Source organism: Pseudorca crassidens, chromosome 9, assembly GCF_039906515.1.
Source record: "Pseudorca crassidens isolate mPseCra1 chromosome 9, mPseCra1.hap1, whole genome shotgun sequence".
In the NCBI taxonomy this organism is placed as follows: domain Eukaryota; kingdom Metazoa; phylum Chordata; class Mammalia; order Artiodactyla; family Delphinidae; genus Pseudorca; species Pseudorca crassidens.
The window spans coordinates 15,402,274-15,420,512 of record NC_090304.1 but is presented as its reverse complement, the minus strand read 5'-3'; the positions used below and the strand labels follow the sequence as shown (position 1 = coordinate 15,420,512).

The following is an 18,239-nucleotide window of genomic DNA, read 5'->3' as shown; positions in this document are numbered from 1 at the left end:
TGGCTAGGCAGGGCTTAGGGTCAAATTGGGCAGCTGTGTGACTTCAGTCCAGGGGCGCCCCAGGCGTCAGGGCCCCATCTGGTCCCCACTGCCCAGGAGAATCTGAGGCCTTCAAGGTAAGAAGAGCCGGGCATCGGGCACCACCCCCTCCGGGCCCCCGAGAAGAAAAGCTGGTCGTGGAGGAATACCTGGGGGAGGCGGGTTTGAGGGCAGATGTAAGACCCTCATCCCCAAGGGCTCTCCAGAAAGGGGCCAAGGAGCCCTGATCTGCCCCCACTGACCACGTTCTGGGGCCGGAAAGGGGAAGCAGGCGTCGCTGCTCTGTAGCATGAACGCAGGCTGGGAGCTATTGGCAAGGCTCCCAGCGGCCGTTCTCGGGGGCACGAGAAGGCAAAGGCCAGCGGCCACAGCCCCTAATAGGTGCAGATGGCAATTTGGGGGCTGCTGGGAGGCGGGGGGGGGGTAGGAAGTCTCTGTGCTGAGACTTCCTGAGCCCGACCTTGCACTTGGTCACATACCCCGCCCAGCACCGAAGGCCACCTTCCCTGCTTAGTGGCTGGGCACTGGGGCCCCTCCCCAGCCTCCCTTGTCCCCTCTCTCCTCTCCATGCCTAAGGGGCCCAGACAGGATCCCCCAAACCGGCCGAGGCCCAGCACCCCCATCTCCCTAGAAGCTCCCTCTTCCCCTCCCCGGTGGGTCCTATGTTGAAAGTCTATTTTGAAAACTCTAAGTGTTCCTTGTGGTAGGTAGCAGAGCTAATTTATCAAGTTTATTTCCTGTGAGCCTCCCTTTTTTATATTCTATATCAAGAGGAGTTTTTGTAATATAAAGCAGGACGCCCACACTGATGGTTTTGCACTGATTTTTGTGACTGTTTCTTACAAAAAGAGAAAGGAACGAAGAATAAATAGTGACCGTGAGGAAAGGTGGTCTTGGTTTGGGGGCGGGGTGGGGAAGCTGGGCCGAGGCAGGAGGCTGGCAAGTGAACCGGGGAAGGGGCATTCTGGGTTCTCCCAAACCTTTAGGAGGGACAGAGCCAGGACGGCATCGTCCCAGCAGGCCCGCATTACCACCCCCGGGGACAAGGTCCTGCCACCCTCCCTCAGCTTGGCTGGCTCAGCCCCCGCGGACGCCCGGACTTCCCCCTGCCCTGCTAGCCTCCCGGGGGAAATCTATCCGCCACGCCCAGCGGTCATTAGGACAGACCGTCCACCGCTTGGCGGCGTGCTAGCCAGGCCTCAGAAAGCATGGGTCAGCTCAGAGGACATGCCTTGGCTTGGGGGCACTGCGCACCAGCCAGTACCACTTCCCAAAGGCTGCCGTGGCTCTGGGCCTGCCTGGGGCTCGGCGGTTGGGGGCAGGATTCTGCAAAGAGGCACAAACTTCAGCCTCGAGAGACGGAGGCCAGGGGAGGACGGCCCCTCCTTAGTGTCCAGCCTCCCTTCCGCTCGGCCGCGGTTACCAGCAGCACAGCCTTGGGCGCCCAACCCGCTGGACTTCTCTCCTCGGCTGTGTTAACAGCGGCGGTGCCGTGCTCCGCTGGGCACAGGCCGTGTCCCTGGACGTGTGGCTGCAGGCCACAGGGAGGGCAGCGAGGCCCAGTGCGGGCAGGGCCCGGACCCAGGACGCAGCAGCCAGAGCTGGGCTGCACCTAAGGACCAATAATCTCGCCCCCTAAACACTCTCTTCCAAGACGGGAAGCAAGTCTGGGGCTGGGGCTGCTTCTCTCCACATCTGTCCCCAGGACACGGGGGCTGCCACTCCCGGGGTGCCGGAGGGAAGGGGGGTGTCGGGTAAAGGCCTCACGGGGGGCACACAGGCTGCTGGGCCTGCAGGGGTCTTCATCTCTGAGGGAGCCGGCTGCCGGCCTCTTCCAGGCATCTGATGGGGGCTGGGCATGAGGGGAGGCGGCTTGCTGAAATATTTCTATTTTTTGCCCCTGCTGAGCTTGAAGGGCACCCAGTCCTACCCAGCCGGCCCCAGAGGCACCCCAGGCCAGAGGGCAGCACCCTGGGGAGGGGGGGAGGGGGGATAAGGGGGCTGAGCCAGGTGCACCTCGGACCCTGGAGGACATGCCGAGTGATGGAGACATGCTTCTCTCTCTTCCTCAACCACAAACCCCGTCACTTACAGGTGGCCGCCATCTGGGGTTACCCGGGTGTCCATCTGTCAGGGCCGGCCTGGGGCTGAGGCCCTTGGCAGCCTCTGGACCCAGGCCAGTTGGGAGAGGGGGCACCGAGGGGCCTTCAGGAGCTGCGTGGAGGCAGAGCAGCCAAGAGCGAGGCCCGAGGAGAGGCCGTGGCCGAGGACAAGGCCCTGCCACCTGCAGCCCACCTCACAGAAGGCGGAAGGGGAAGGCGCCAGGGGTCAAAGGCGGACCCCTGCCTGCCAGCCCGCAGCTGCGCTGTGTTTAGGGGGCAGAGGGTCCCCTACATGTGGAGAGCACCCGCCTGGAAGGGAAGGGGCCCGGGGTCAAATTCTAAGGTTTTCCAGGCATGGGCAGAAGCCAATTTCAGCTGCTTGGGCACTAGACTGGCTGGGGGCCTGGGGGAGAGCAAGGAGGCGGTCCACAGCCTCTCAAGAAAGAAGGGTCTTGTGACAGAGGGGCAGGAGCCTGGCCTTGGCCGGATGCCTGTGACTCAGGCTCTGTCCTCGCGCATCTGTCCAGGGGATCCAGAGGCCGAGACACCCATGAACAGGAGGCGTCACTGTGGGGGGGGAAGGATGGGGTGCAGAGGCTCCATCCCTCCCCAAACCTGAGGGCCCAGGAGATCACAGCGTTCGGGAGTGCCCAGGAGGAGAGGAAGGCGGCTACTCCTGCCTGCCTGGGGCAGGGTCCTTCCTGCCTTCCGGAACCAAAGGGAAACCGAGGTCCCCAGGCCTCCCTGCCCCAGAGGGGCCCCTGGCCCGGCAGGCGGCTACACTTTCTTGGGTTTTCGGCCAACTTGGTAATAGTAGTAAACGCTGATGGCGACAAAAAGGAGGCGGCTGGCCAGGAGCAGCAGGATCCCCAGGGACACGAGGCCTGTCTCGGCGAGCGTGGCAGTGACCACTGTGGGAGAGAGGCCGGGGGGGACACAGGTCAGAGGTGGGGATAGCCCTTACCCCAGCACGGGATGCCATGGGCCCCAGGGTGGCTGCCTGACTGACCCCCGCCCTGAGCTGGGGCATCCTATCAGCTGGCCAACCGTAGCAGGTATGGGGGGCGATCATGTGGGCAGAACTGGTTGTGTGTCATCACACCTGTGCTGGGTCCACAAGTGAGCAGTGGACTGTGGGTGCACGGGCGTGTATGCGGGAGGATACAGGCACCTATCAGCTGCGTGAGCACAGGTGTGCAGGTGTACAGGTCAACCCAGCCACACGAGTCCCTCCCCCTCGCACAGGTTTTCATCACTTCCCAGAAAACAAGTGGCAAGAGTTGGGAGGCCAGGGGCCAAGCTGCCCGCACCCTGTACCCCATCAGCTTCCCCATCACTGCCCACCTCAGGACTCACCCAAGAACTGGACCGAGAAGTAGCAGGCTTCGGTGAGCAGGGTCCATCGGATGATGACCTTCTCAGCCGTGTAGAGAGCATTCCACATGATCAGGGAGATGCCTGGGGTGGGGGACAAAGAGGGGAGCGGGGGGCAGAGTAGCCTGATCCCCCCGCCCCCTTGGGGGACGGGCAGGGGGCCTGGTCCTCCACCCTTTGACAAAGTAACCAGGATCCCGGACATGCCCTGCCCCCACTCCCACTGCTCAAATTAAAACTCCTCCGTCATCCAACCTGACCCATAACCCGTAACACTAGCTCTCCCATTGCGAGGCTGAAGGGCCTGAAGCTGCCCCAGTCCCCACCCCCCAACCCCACCCCAGAGCTACTGGCGGTGGCCCTTGAAGGTCAAGTAGAAGTGCAATTGGCACAAGGCTGGGGAAACTGTGTTGCGAAGTCGTGGAGGCCTTCTGAAACGGGGGCCTCAGGAGGTGCGGCTGGGGTCCGGGGCCCGCCGTGGGATGTGGGGGAGGGGGGTTTGGAAGAAAGGCTGGATGCACCCCACAGATGACCCTGAATATCAGAGACCGGAAGGAGCTGGGACTTCAGTCTGCGGGTAATAGGGAGCCACAGAATGTTTTGGAGAAGAGGAGGGACACCCCCAGTGCTGGGTTTTAAATGCTGTCATTTAGCTTCCTAACAGGCACTGCTGCGTGTGACTCAGGTTGGAGAGGAAACAGAAGTGGTTCAAATGGGCGGTCCAAGGGCGAGGGTTTTACAGACACTGTGTTGATTTTGCCTCCCGCTCCGGGCTGTGAGGCCCTGGAGGGCGGAGCCTGGGCCTCTTTCATTTCTCTACCCCAATGCCTAGGTGGTGCACTACACACAGCAGGCACTCAATAAGTGCTTTGTCCCAGATGATGCTGAGGACAGTCCCAATCCCCTGGGGACAGTCTACCAGTGGCCACAAGATGGCAGCACACACCCAGCAGAGACAGACTTGTTGGCTGAAGCGTGGGTTCTGAGAAGGGGAGCCCCTGCACAAAGAAGGCTCCCCATGTTCCCTCGGCCCCTATTGGTCCCTCGGCTGCCTATCACCTCCCCAGAGTCTGGCCCAGCAATACTCACTGAGGAGGGCGCCGCCATAGAGGCGGATGGGGGTCTTGCTGGTCACCTGCACTCCATCAAAGACTGCATCATAGAGCTGGTCAGGAAAGGTGAGGGCCTGCAGACAGCGTGCGGGAGGCTCAGGGTGAGGGGCTCACTGTGGAAACTTCCCCTGGACATCTCCTTCCTTTCCCCAGTAGCAGTCCAGGATCAGGACACTGACTGCCCCCGACCCCTCCCTACCAGGACAGAAGATCTGAGGTTCCAGTGACAAGGAGTTGGGACCACGGACCATGGGAGCTAGGATGCTCCAGGGCAGGGGAGGGGGCCAGGTCCCAGGGGCGAGGCAGGGACTCACCATGATGGCGATGCCAGAGAAGAGCACAGCAGAGACAAGCTGCCAGACCCTGGGGAGGCGTGGAGAGGAAGGTCAGAGCCACCCCAGGCCCCACAGAACCCTTCCCTCTCCAGCCAAGATGCCCAGCGATGGCTGGTCTGGGGGAGGGAATTTGACGGGATGGAACCAAAGACAAGACTACACAGGGACAAGCTGATGAGCCCCGCCCCCTAGCCCTGTCCCCCACCAAACTCGTGATGCTCACCTGAGGCCCAAAGGCTCCCGAACAGCAAACTTCATCTCATTGCCCAAGACCTGGCTGATCTGTGGACACAGAGGGGTCAGAGGCAACCAGCTCTGCCTGCCCAGCCTACTCACCCCCTCCCAGAGGCCCCTGGATGCCCAGGTGGCTCTGCTTAGCCAAAGGATCACCCAGGCTGGGAGGGTCACACTGAGGCACACCCTCTCTTCCTCCTCTTGACGCCGGGGCTTATGGGAAGCTGAAAATACAGTGGCTGAGGATGAAAGCTCAGAGGTCCGCCAGATGTGGGCTTGAAGGCTGGCTCTGCCACTTATTGGTGGCAGAGTCCTTAACCTCTCTGAGTCTCAGTTTCCTCATCTGTAAAATGGGTTAATAACTGACCCTACATCTCCCAGGGTAAATAATGCTTATAAAGTAGCTGGTGCCATAAGAAGCAAGTAATAAGCACTCAGCTAATTCCAAGGATCCCTTTTCATTATTGCTACTATTCCTCCGACATATCCATTAGACTTCCAGAAAATATGAGCTAAATCTGGGGGCTCCCTGCAGCTGCAACGGGTCTCAGCTATTCTCCCCAAACAGTGGGCCAGATCTGCCTCCCCAAATTGGTGCTCGGAGGCAGACCCCCATGTGGCCGGTTCGAGGCCCCTCCTCCGCGCTCCGCCCACCTTGGAGCGGTGGACCTCCCCGTCGTCATCCTCCCCGCCCACGCCGAGGATCTTCCGGGTCTTCAGGCGGCTCACGAGGTCCGTCTGGCTGTGCTTCTTCATGAGGGGTGGGGGCTGCTTGGCTGCCATCTTGTCCTGGAGCCCGGCCTCTGTAGGAGGGCTGCAGGGAGACACCAGCCTCAGCCACGGGTCCTGCCCAGCTTCCGGATCTCAGAGGGCAGCCAGACCCCAGCCCAGGGCCTGGGGAGGCCTCCCCGTCAACCTGGGGCAGCAGGTGGACACTGGAGGAGGAATCTGAGGGTCCAGGTGCAGTACTGGGCTCCCTAACCACCCGACTGTGTGATTAAAAGGGTCAAGTCACTGCCCTCTCCTGGCCTCAGCTTCCTCATCTGTAAAACGCGTTAGGGCAGATGGTCCTAAGGCCTTCCCGCTCCGCCAGCCCGTCTGGCCTAAGTGGATGTGGCACACCCCAGACAACCAGGCCGGAGGGAGCCTTACAGACAGCCCTGGAGGAGGTATAGGCCCAGGACAAGGCATTCAGGCCTGGATAGACTGTACCCAAAGGTTCCTGGGGGCAGGGGGTAAACTGGGGCCTGGGTCAGCCTTGGCAGAAGAGGGAAGGGTCTACCCAAGCCTGGGTAGGGCTCCTGAGTTCTGGAGTCCAGGCCACCACTGAGCTTTCGCCCAGACAATTCCTCTGCCCAGCAAGCCCTCCCACCCACCCTCCCAGACAACCTCCCTCTAACCTGCCAGCGCTGAGAACAAGGGGAGGGGGTGACCCCAGGACCCAGCTGAGCCAGAGGAGGGATGGCCAGGAGAGTTGGCAGGGCTGTGGCAGCAGTTCGGGCCTTGCCCCTCCCTGCTCTCCCCTCACCCCCCCCAGGTCTGCCCACGATCCTTGATGGCCCCCAACCTCCGGCCTCCCCCCAGCTCCACCTCAGACCAGCTCTTGAGCACCTACTGTGTGCCGGGCAGTGGAGACGCTGATGTGAGTTGAGTGGCCGTCCTCACCTTCAGTCAGCACAAAATCTATGTGGAGGAGACAACAGTGTAAACCACAGTGAAGTAAAGGTTTCCAGAAGCTGGCCCTGAGTGGGCTCCTGTGATCTTGCCGCCCTGCAAGATGGGTACTATTTACACCCATTCTACAGATGAGAAAACCAAGTTCAATGAGGCTCGATAGAAGACCAGGTTGAAAAATGGTAGTACCCCCACCCTATCACGTGCTGCACCAGTGCTGGGTGCCTCCCATATCCCTGCACCTCTTTCCCACCCACAGCTACTCTCCAGAAAGGCAGGAAAACCACCCCCGATAACAGACAAGGCTCAGAAGTTGCCTGTCCCTCAACCAGGGACCTGAGGTGGGCTTGCTGGACCCCCCCAACCAGGCATCAGACTCAGGTCTTTGTGTGGCCCCCGGCAAGTCTCACCCTCTCAGCCCCAGCCAGAGGCAGGGCACAGAAATGTCCCCAGGTCACCTCCAGTTTTCCAGCCTCTAAGACACTAAGACCCAGTGTCTTAGAACAAAATAAAGCACCCAGCAAATAAACATCAGAACAAAGAATCAAACGGTGGGGTGTTTGGATAACATGGCTTTACACTGGATGAACTGGGCAGGGAGCATACCAGCTCGAGTTTCGAAATAATGGCCAAGGTCATTACTGGAGGTCTTTAGTGAGTAACGTCCAGGCCCCACTGCCCTCCTAAGCCCCCTGGCCTAGCTCCTCACCTGTAGAACAGGGGCAGCTATGCTTTCCTCTCCCACGTATATACACCCCGGGGAATGGGAGGCGGCGGCTGGTGGTCACCAGGAAGGCAGCTCACTGAATGGCTGACGCTGGTCAGCGGGGCAGCCGCCTGGGGCAGCGAGGGTTTAACCAGGCTCCTGGGGCGGGGGGGGGGGGGGGGGGGGCACTGTCACAACACCTCAGCCGCTTGCTACCACCTTCTGGTGGATCCAGGTAGAAGCTATAATCAGCCTGGCGTCCCTCCCACTTGCCAGGTGGACCCGCGGGAGGCTGCCCCCAGGGAGCCAGCAAGCCATTGGCCCCTCACCCATGCCTCCATGAAGGAAGCCCCAGGCGGGCTGGTCGCCACCCTTCCTCTTCCGGCCTCCGCTCTGGCCTTCTATTTGTTAATTTGCATACAGTGAAATGAACCTTCTTTGGGGTCTGTAGTTATATGAATCTTAGCACATGTATAGATCCAGGCAACCACCGCCTCCAAATCAGGACCCAGGGCAGCTGCATCACCAGTCAGACCCTCCCCTCACCCCTAACCCCAGGCAACCGCCGATCTGTTGTCTGTCACTGTAGTTTTGTTTCTGTTTTTTCAAATGTGTTACATAAATGGAATCATGTAGTATATAACCGTGGATACTGGCTTCTTTCACTCAGCATCATGTCTTTGAGACTCATCCAGGCTGCTGTGTATATGGACGTTCCCTTCCTCTCGGCAGGAGAGTGGGAATCAATGTACCGGTACCTGGCGTCAACGTACCAGTTCGTTTACCCTGTCACTCACTGAAGGACGTCTGAGTTGTTTCAGAGTTTGACAATTATGAATAGAGCTGCTATAAACATTCATGTGCAGGTTTTGGTGTGACCATGAGTTTTCATTTCTCGAAGGTAAATACCTGGGCGTGGAATTATATTGAGTTATATGGTAAATCTACGTTTAACTCTAGAAGAAAGTGCCAGACTGCATTCCAGAGCAGTGAACCATTTCCGCTTCCCCACAATGCATGAGTGTTCCCTTACGCCCCATCCTCGCCAGCACCAGGTATGCTCAGACTTGACTTAACCCTTCATATAGGTCTCCATAGTGTTTTAACCCTTCTCACCCAGGCCGGCCAGACTGCCTGACTCAGTCCTGCTGTGTCCCTTACTGCCTATGTTTAGTGGACAAGTCACACTGCTCTGAGCCTCGGTTTTCCCCATCTGTGAAATGGAGCTGTAATTCCCAGCTCCTCGAGATCCAGGGGCAAAAGGAGAAGCTTGGTCAAGAGCACACAGCACAGCACCTACACATTTAAATGAAAGGACTGCATTTAGTGAGGACGTGCTGTGAGCCATGTAGAGGTGGTGGGACTGGGTCCCTGCCCTTAAGTAGCTTGCAGCCTGAGTGGGGACAGGGAAGCTGATCTGTCAGGCACGAATCAGGGCAAGTTGCTTCTCTGAGCCCGTCTTCTCATCTGTGAAATGGAAACAACAATCCTTACGTCGTCCCTAGGCCTGGTCAAAGCAGAAACAAAATAACGGACAGCAAGTATTTTATAAAGTACCAGCTAACTGCTAAAGCCAGAAGAGCTTAGCTGCAGAAGCCACACTCTCTGAGTTCAAATCCCAGGGCTACCACTTCTTAGCTGTGTGCCTGTGGGCAGGTCACTTACACTCTCTGTGCCTCAGTCACCCCATCCATAGCTGGGGAAGCAAAGGGTCTTCCCTCACAGGGATGCTGTGAGAATATAAGATGTGACCTCCGTGAAGGGCGTAAGGTAGTGCCTGGCCCGTACCAAGTGCTTCGTTGAGATGGGCACTTAGACACAGACACCCCCTCCTCTCCACGTCCCCCATGGAGCAGGGGCTCTGGGGTGGAGGCCAGGAAGCATCAGGAGAGGGGCCTAACTAGCATTTCCTAACGTCTCCACCCCTTGGGCAGAGCCCCCAGACCTCAATCCCATGGCGTAAGGCTGACACTCGGGCCACAGCACCGCGGGCCTGGGCTGTGTCAGCGACCCCTGCTCAGAGGGTCGGCTGCCTTCCTCTGCCCAATGGTCCCTCCCCACCAACACAGACACAGGGCTCCCCTCGGCACCACAGGCCCAGGGCTGGTACAGAAGGGGGGCTACAGGGCAGGGTCCTGGGCTCCATTTGACTTCCGGTATCACTCCGGCACAGCCATCAGGTACCTGGGCTGGTGGGACCCACTGCGGCCGTACACAGAGCCCAGAGCCCAGCCGCAAGCTCCCCACCAACAAAGGGCCCTACAGCCTCCCAGGGAAAGTGGGATCTTAAACGTCACGTCCAGGGAGCAGGGTCCCCAGCACCTGGCCCTACAGAGTTAAGTGCTCTGAGCCCTGAGTCCCATTGCTCCTTCATCCGCAGGACTGGACCCCACCTGGAGAGGGCAGGCGGGCAGCTGCCACACTCACACACTCACATACACACACACACGCACGTGTGCGCACAGCAGCCCCTAAGTACCCCACCGCCGAGACACACCACACACCCCCTCTGATCTGCCCGTGAACTTTCCTCCCTTTCAAGGTCACTCCAGGTAGGACTGGCCCCATTGTAACCTAAGAGAGGACAGAGGACAGTTCCCCCACTCCCTCCTTGTACCCCAGCTGAACTGGCTTTGGGACAGCCAGACCTGGGTTCAAATCCTGGTTCTGTAGGACACCGCAGCTCTCTCAGCCTCAGTTGCTGCCCCAGTGCAATGGGGCTGATGAGAAGGCTCACTCTGCAGAAGGGCTGGAGGAGATATAACAGGCGATACCTTGTGGCAGAGTGCCCTGCCCGGACCCAGGCAGGGCCCCACTCCTTCTCCTTCCCTCTCCTCACTCAGCCATGCACAGTGGAAAAAGCCTGCCTGTTACAGCCGTCATGCTTCCTTTCCCAGGCCCCTGTGCCTCCTGAAGGGCCCCCAAGGCTCCCCGGGGGCCAGGCTGGTGCCAGGCTGCCCAAGGCTAGGGGAAGGGCTGGGAGGAGGGCTGCCCTTGCTCCTAGATGCTCACCTGGGAGGCCCTGCCAGGAAAGGAGAAGGGAAAATGTGGATGGCAGCCCCCAGACCCCGTGTTCGCGATCCTCTGCATTCTGCCCCTGGCCAGCCTCTCTGACCTCAATTCCCAATGAACTGGGAAATCACTGTCCTTCGAACAGGTGTTCTCCCTTCTGAACCACTGCCTTCCACTCCCTCCATCCCGATGCCCCCCGTTCCTCAGGGTCTTTGCATGCCCCCTCCTCCAGGGAGCCTCCCCAGGGCACAGTGCCCCTCCCCTCTCTGGACCCTCAGTGGCAGCCAGGGCCACTTCCGGACCATCCTCATCATCATTTCAGGGCCAGGCATTTCAGGGCTCCCCGAGACCCAGTGATCTGAAGGCAGGGCTGGTATCATGCCCACCCGAGAACCTCCCTGCTGGCCCCGCTGGGACACAGAGGCACTTCGGCAGCAGAGGCGAATGAGGGACGGTCAGGCCAAGGCAAGCAGGTCTCCCTAACTCTACCCACAACACTCAGGATCACACTCAGTTAGACCTGGCAGGGCCCAAGGGGAGGCTCTGCTCCACACACATGCTGGACACGCTGGACAGGCCAGAGAGCTGAGGCCCAGAGCGGACAAGCTCTGCCCCAGGCCACACGTGAGCTGGTGACACAGGAGAGCCGGGAACGAGCTTTGTGGTCAGGCAGAACTGGGTTCCAATTTGGTGCCTCCTCTGGCCAGGTGACCGTGCACAAGCAGGTCAGGGGGTGCTGAAGACTCCAGGAGAGTTGATGGGGTTTTCCCTGGCATCTGGGGTGCCCAGGAAATGACTGGAGGTTGGGTGAGAACGTTGGGCGAGACCCCACTACCACCTCAGAGAGCTGCAGCCATCCCTAGGTGAGTGCCACGGGGCAGGGGTTACTGATGGTTTTGTTCACCTGGCCTGGACAGCTCCAGGCATGGGAGGAGCTCAACAAAAATTTGGGACAAAGTAAAGTTGGGGGAAGGGTTTCGAGGCCCCCTGCTAGATGAGATCTGACCCCGTGTAGCCCCTTCCTCCTTCCTCATCTGAGGCCAGAAAAGAACATCCCCAAAGAGCTCCTAGCAGCGGCGGCAAGACAGAAGGGGCCGTGATGGCACAGAGGCCAAGCAGAGCCTCGAGATCGGACCAGGAAGGGAAGGGCTCATGGGGGGACGGGAGGAGTGTTACAAGTGTCAGGGGAGGGGCGGGGGCGGGCATATACTTAATGATGAGGCAAACTTGGACTCAAACCCCCAACTCCTACTCTTAATTGCTCTGTGACCTCAGGAAAGTTACTTAACCTCTCTGACCCTCCATTTCCTCATGTGTGAAACCACACGACGACTTCTTAGCTCACAGGGTTGTGATCAGACGGACTGAGAAAAGGCAGTGGAGGGGCCTGGTCCCTGGTATGCACTCCCCAAAGGACAGTAATTAACAATATTAAAGGGGTGGCTGTCCAGGCGCTGCCCTGGCAGCAGATCCGATGGGGCTGAGACATCTTTCCCATGCCAGTCCTGTAGGACCTCTCCCAACCCCCCTGTAGCCTTCCCAGAAAGCCTGGTTTCCATAGAAACAGATGGACTGCAGAGCTGTCCCCTTCACGGAGAATGTGCCACCACGAGGGCTGGCTTAAGAGGCGCTGGGGGAGAGGAAGCGGCCTGGGGCCCAGAGCACCCACCAGCCGCCGACCCTCCGGTGATTCGGGGGGGAGTCATTGCTGTTGAGTGTCAGAGCCAAGAGCCACTACCTTTGCAAACAAGACCCTCTGCTGGAGGGGCAGCATACCTGTCCCTCCCCATCCGGTAAGGAGAAATGCCCCCAAAACATCCTCCCAAGGAAAGGAGGCAGGGGACCAGTACTTCTAGACCAGGAATTCCATGTAACCCCCACAGCCCTATGAGAACAGCTGTACTATGACTCCCATTTTAGAGATGAGGAAACTAAGGCCCAAGGGACTTACGTATGTGTCTCTTGGGGGTAAGTGGCAGAGCTGAAATTCAAACTAAGCTAACTGTGCCTAACTGGATATTCAGATAGAAGCTGGTGTACGTGCACGCGTGTGCATGAGCACACACGTACATGTGCGTGGGGTAGGGGTGTGGTGTGGTGAACACGACATCCAAAAAGACTCAGCTCTAAGCCATCTTCCCCATCACATCTCCCCGTGAAAGTCCCTGGCAGGTTGCCAGCATCTGAACCCCTCCCTGGAGTCCAGCCTCCTTTGGATTAAGGCCCTGTGACTCCAGCAGGACCTGGGAAGGGCTACAAAGGAGACCCATTGTTCGGTTATCACATTGGTGCAAAATAGCTGGAAATGGGGTCTGGGACAGGCGAGTGGGGGCAGTGAGAGACAGAGCCTCCCGGCCCTGGGCAGAGGGAAGGGGAGGTAGGGAGAGACCCAGCAAGGGGACCATGGGGGCTGGAGGGTCCACATCATCCTTCCTGTGGTCCCTTCCTGGGGCAGCCCATCAGCCCCCTGGGCGAGATGCGATCTAAAGAACCCAGCCCAGAACCCTCCACCTCAGGCGGAGTGAATCTCAAACCTCAAGGATCCAGATCTCTGGGTTCTGCATCATTAGTCCTGTGTCTTTGGGCAGATTAACTTCCTGGAGCCTCCGTTTCTTCACTGTAAATGGGGTGACAATGCCTGACTTACTAGGTTGTCAGCAGGGTTGGACTAAACTAGGAAGTCACACAGCTGCTTCACCGACATTATTATCACAGTGGCCTCTGGGGTGCAGGTTTTGCTGGTGGGCGTTTCTTCAGGGTACACGGGCTAAGGGAAGAAGCTGAGGAGAGGCTGCCACGTGGCAGGGCTTCCTTGCAGTGTATCCCTCGAGAGCAGAGTGCAATTATTCTAAAGGCCAGGCTGCCTTAGGCAGCCTTGTCTCTCAAGTCGCCGGTGAGCCAGTGGAAGGCGGGGCTGCATCACCCATCTCTCTCTGTACCAGCATCACCACCGGGCTCAGGGCTCTGTGTCAAGGGCAAGGATGACAGAGTAGAACTGGCGGGGGAGAAGAACACGATGCGAATCCTGCTGGCGTACAAACCAGTCCCCGTGACAAAGCTCTGTAGTCAAGAAAGGGATTCCACACCCCATTTCCAAGAACTCCAGGAACACAGGAGCTGGCAATGGAGGGTTTGACTGAAGCTGGAAGGCTGAGCCCTGAGTCACTGGGCTGGGAGACAAGACAGCTGAGGTCACCAACAGATTCTGCCATCACAGGTAAGCCAGGGCCGGGCTCTGGGACCCAGCTTCCTCGCCTGAAAAACGGAAGTGTGGTCTCCAGGACCCCTCCTGGCTGTGATATTCCGGATCTGGCTTCCAAACCTTGTCACTCACCAGCCGCACTCCAGCTCCAGCAAAGACCCCAGCACAAGCTGCCCTGCCCCCAAGTCCTAGCACCTCTCTCACCGGCTCTGGAAACACACGTTTTGCTATTTCTCTACCAGTTCTCTTTCTTTCGAAGCTGCCTAATTTCCAGAAGGACAGAGGAAAGCCCACATTTTCATCACAAATATCTCCAAGCCCTCAGGAACAGAAAAAATAAACATTCCCTGCTGTGCTGGAGAGGGTGAGAGGGCAGGGCAGGACAAGGGGTAAGAAGGAGGGGACATCCCTGGGGGCCTCACCCTCTGAAACTGCTGTGTGGGCAAGGGGGTGTCCAGGCCTCGGATGGCCATCCACTGCCACACAGAAGTCACCGAGAGGGGCTTCTCTGTCCCTACTGCCACTCACAAAGGGCAGAACACATGGAGAATTCCTGTCCTTTCCAAACCAGGAGTGGGCCAGCCTCCCCCTCAGCCCAATGACCACATCAGGGCCCTCAGAGGCAGCTGGTGCTTCCAGATCCCATGGGGCCAGAGCTCTTGTGAAAAGGCGGTGGCCATAACCCTCTCCCCTCCCACTCCTTCCACCTCCCCCACCCCTGTAGATGCTCAGAAACTTGGAGAGCAGGAGAGAAGGGCGGGAAGGGAGTTTCCGTGAAGAGATGTCCCACTATTTTGAGCCAACTTTTTCATAAGCAAGTAGTTATTTGCCCTTTGGGTGGGTTGGGGGAGGCAAGCAGAAGGATCCCTGTACTTTTCCCAGTACCCTGATGGGCCAGAACCACAGTCCAGAACTAACCATCTCCCCCAGGGTTTGGGGGGCTCTGGCATGACTCAAAAGGCCTGTGCTGATATCCTGGCTCCACCACTTATTAGCTGCATGGCCTTGGGCCAGTGATACTACCTCTCTGGGCCTCAGTTTCCTCATCTGTTAAATGGGTATAATAATGACACCCATCTCCCACTGATGAGAAGATGCACAAAAAACTCCTAAAACAGTTCCTGTTTATAGTGAACGCTCAAAAATAATGTTGCTCTTATTTTCAGACAAGGAAATTCAACTTCTTTGCCTCAGTTTCCCCCTTGACCATACCAACTTCAGAACAGGTCCCCTTGTAGAAGCCACATGTGGATACAGAGTGGGGTGCTTACAAGGCAGTGGCCACAGGAAGGAAATGGGAAGAGAGAGAACTAGGGTCACTCTGGCTCAGGAGGAAGATGCTGCCCTGAGTGTACTGACAACAGGTGGGCAAGGGGAACCTGGGAAGGGGGCTGGCAACAGCCTACAGAATATGGAGCCCCTTGGGGTACTAAGCCTGGGTGGCTCCCCTCCATATCCCCAGCACTTGGCCAGGCCTGGCCTTCGGAGGGGCACAACCATTGTTGTGAATTAATGGTTGAGATGCAGGGTGAAGGGAAAATTATTACGGGCTAGGCGTCAGAACATTAGGCACCCCACCCTGCGGCTGCCACTCCTGGGCAGCTTGCCCTGGGGTTACTTATGCTATCTCTGAGCATCACTGCCCTCATCTGTGAAATGGGGAGGCTTATCCCCTCTCAGCCAGCCTTGTCTCCTATCTCTTCCCCACCCGCTCACTCTACCCTAGCTACACTGGCTCCTTACAGTTCCTCAAATACAGCGGGCACATTCCAGCCTCAGGGCCTTTGCACAGGCTGTTCTCTACCAGATCTTTAGTCCCTGAAGCTATCCCCACAGCTCACTCCCTCAAAACTTTAGCTGTAAGTCACCTCCTCAGGGAGACCTCCCTGACCACCCTACTTAAAATGGCGACCTCACCCCTGGCCTCAACACCCCCCCACACTCAACTTTTCCCCCTCATCTCCCAATATACTATATAATTTGCTTATTTACTTTATTAGTTATTTGCCCCTCCCCCACTGTGTCAGCTCCAGAAGGGCAAGAATCTTTTAATTTCGTTCACAGCTGTCTCTCAGGGCCTAGAACTGTATCTGGCACTCTGTTCATTAAGTCATTTTTGGCCCAGCTCTCACAAACATTTTGTCCAATAAATGAAAGAAAGTAAAGAGCAGTTCAGCGCTGTGTGAATATCACAGGTCACTGTCAATTCCACTGTTCCTCCCACCCCCAACCCCTGGACTGGCAGGCCCTTCCTCCAGCAGACACAGAGGGGGGCTACCATAAGATTCTGGGGGAGGGGAGGCAGTTGAGTGTGGGGTTGGAGAACTTGGGGTGCGGGTGGCGGGCCTGAGCTGTGGATCCAGGAGGTACTGACGGCCAAACATGGGTGGAGGGCTTTGGGCCTCAGCCCTCCACTCCAAATTTAGGGCAAATTAAGCTGACAGCATGTGGGCAGAAAAGGAGAAGTCAGGTCGGCTGGTTCCCAAGACAATGGGGCCGGGAGGGCACCTTGAGGGACAGAGGGCCCCTTTTACAGATGGGATAACAGAGGCCTGGAGAATACGTAGTCTTATTTACTAACAACCCAACGAGAAAAATCTTTGCTCCCCCTGGGCTAAGTGTGAGGCCCGGCTAAAAAAATGGACTGCCTCCCCCTGGCTCTCCAACAACCCTCTCACCTCCCTCCCCACCCCCTCCCCCATCCCTATGTCCCTGGCACTGCGAGCCGGAGGAAGACAGGGCGTCGGCTCCCTCTCCACAGACCACCAAGACTGGAGGTCCAAGAGGCCTCTCAGTTGGGGTGGGCATCCCTGCAGCCCCGGTGCCTTCTCCCCGCAGGGCAGCCCCACCGGGAAAAGTTTGTCTGAAGGAAATCAACCAGGAAGTGCGGGGCGGTGGGGCGGCGAGGCGGCCTCGGCCGTCGACGCTGGGCTCTGGGCTACAGAGACGCCTCGGGGTTCAAGGCCTCCACCCTCCACCCGGCTCCCGCCCCCGCCGCCTCCGCTCCCGCGTAGAAATCCGCTCCCTCCGGGGCCTCGAGGAGGCGGCGGGAGCCCGGGACGGGGTAGGGGCGGGGGAGGGCGGAGCGAGAGGACGCCGAGCTAGTGCCCAACCGTGATAGGGGCGTCGCGGGTGGGCGAGGCGGCCTGGCGGTTCCCCTACGGACCCCCGGAGTGGGTACGAGAATACCGCCCAAGGCGGGCAGTCCCAGGCTATTCAGCGCCAGGACAGTGGGACCACGCTGCCCCCGTCCGCTGAGCCCGTCCGCCGAGCGCGCGACTTGGGAGAGAGTGGCGAGCGTCGGTCTCCACCTGTCCTTCCCCTAACCTCCTCCCAACAACTGGGGCTTAGGCTCGGCTTCCGATTCTGCTCCCCCCACCCCTGGAGACTGGGGTCTCCCGGTCTTGCTCCTCCCCCCTCCAATGTGTCCTTTATCTCCCAGCTCCAGATACCCACCCACTTTCATAGAGGGCTGGGGGCTCCAGGCGGGAGCTCCTGGCTGTCGGACGCCTCCGGTGCTCTGGCCCAGCACTCCAGCCCCCACGGCCCCCCGAACCAGAAGGTCGAGCCAGACTTATGGGCAGCGGGAACCCCGCCACCTCCAACCTCGACCCAGCAGGGGGCGAGGAAGGGGACTCGCAAGTTTGTGCCGCACACACCCCAGACCCGGGAACAATGGAGGGAGGACGAAGACAGGGATGGAGGGGGGAGGGGACAGAGAACCGAGCGCGGGGACCGAGTCAGACCCCAGGAAGGGAGAAAATGCTTTCCGCTCGGTTTCTCCCTCGCTCCGAAGCGGAGAGCGCGACCCCAAGAGGCGGAGGCGGAGGGCGGAATAAACCGTCGTAGAGGGAGGAGACGGCGGAGGGAGGAAGCCGAGGGAGAGAGGGAAACCGAGTCAGAGGAAAGGGAGCAAGCGGAGAGCGCGAAGGAGAGGACCTGAAGGGACTGCGGGACGGCGCCCGGGAGAACCGCGGAGGGGGGAATCCCTGGAGTCCCGGCAGAACCCTCCGGCGCCAAGAGGTGCTGGGGCGCCCGGCTCGCGCGCACGGGGTCCTCTCTGTCCTCGGCGGTCCCTGCGACCGCAGGAGCCCCAATGGGCTGCGCTGCGCAGGCACCGGCCAGCTGGCGGCGGGAAGGGAAAGTGCTAGGCTCCGAAGCGGCGGCGGGGAGCAGAACTTACGTTCCTAGCGCCTACTGGCGCCGGCGCTGCGCGGAGCTGGCGTGCCAGGGGGACTCTCGGGCCCTCGGTCGACTCACATCGCGCCGCCCGCGCCGGGCAGGGCAGGGCCGGCTGGACTACGCGCGGCGCCCAGCGCGGCGGGGCTTTGCCCGAGTCTGGCGGCCCGAGCTGGTCCCTCCTCTCAGTTCCGTGCACAAGCCAATGGCGCGCCGTCCCCTCCCACGCGCCGCGCTGCCTAGCCCCCGAGGGTGGCCGCCGGGGCGGGC

At 59.3% G+C, this 18,239-nt stretch overlaps 1 protein-coding gene across 2 annotated transcripts; it reads right to left on the bottom strand.

The window, feature by feature from the left end:
- Positions 1 to 848: 848 nt before the first annotated feature.
- Positions 849 to 18,062, bottom strand: TP53I11 (tumor protein p53 inducible protein 11). 2 transcript variants are annotated; one of them, XM_067749316.1, is made up of 8 exons: positions 17,974 to 18,062; positions 6,812 to 6,879; positions 5,851 to 6,010; positions 5,186 to 5,244; positions 4,942 to 4,990; positions 4,605 to 4,701; positions 3,498 to 3,599; positions 849 to 3,052 (listed from the first exon to the last, which is right to left on the bottom strand). In XM_067749316.1, exons 3-8 carry the CDS (start codon positions 5,977 to 5,979, stop codon positions 2,919 to 2,921), a joined length of 570 nt encoding a protein of 189 aa, XP_067605417.1. In that variant the 5' UTR covers positions 5,980 to 6,010; positions 6,812 to 6,879; positions 17,974 to 18,062; the 3' UTR covers positions 849 to 2,918. The 2 variants fall into 2 exon arrangements, with proteins under 2 accessions (XP_067605417.1, XP_067605418.1); XM_067749317.1 differs by lacking the exon at positions 17,974 to 18,062 and adding an exon at positions 17,247 to 17,359.
- Between the last annotated feature and the right edge of the window lie 177 nt (positions 18,063 to 18,239).

Bases quoted from the DNA above. Each gene is read 5' to 3' on its own strand.
- TP53I11 (XM_067749316.1), bottom strand. From the start codon at position 5,979: ATGGCAGCCAAGCAGCCCCCACCCCTCATGAAGAAGCACAGCCAGACG. The intron at 4,702-4,941 runs GTGAGTCCCTGC...CGCTGTCTGCAG, and splicing joins TCTCTGGCATCGCCATCATG to GCCCTCACCTTTCCTGACCA. The intron at 3,053-3,497 runs GTGAGTCCTGAG...TCTCTCCCACAG, and splicing joins CTTCTCGGTCCAGTTCTTGG to TGGTCACTGCCACGCTCGCC.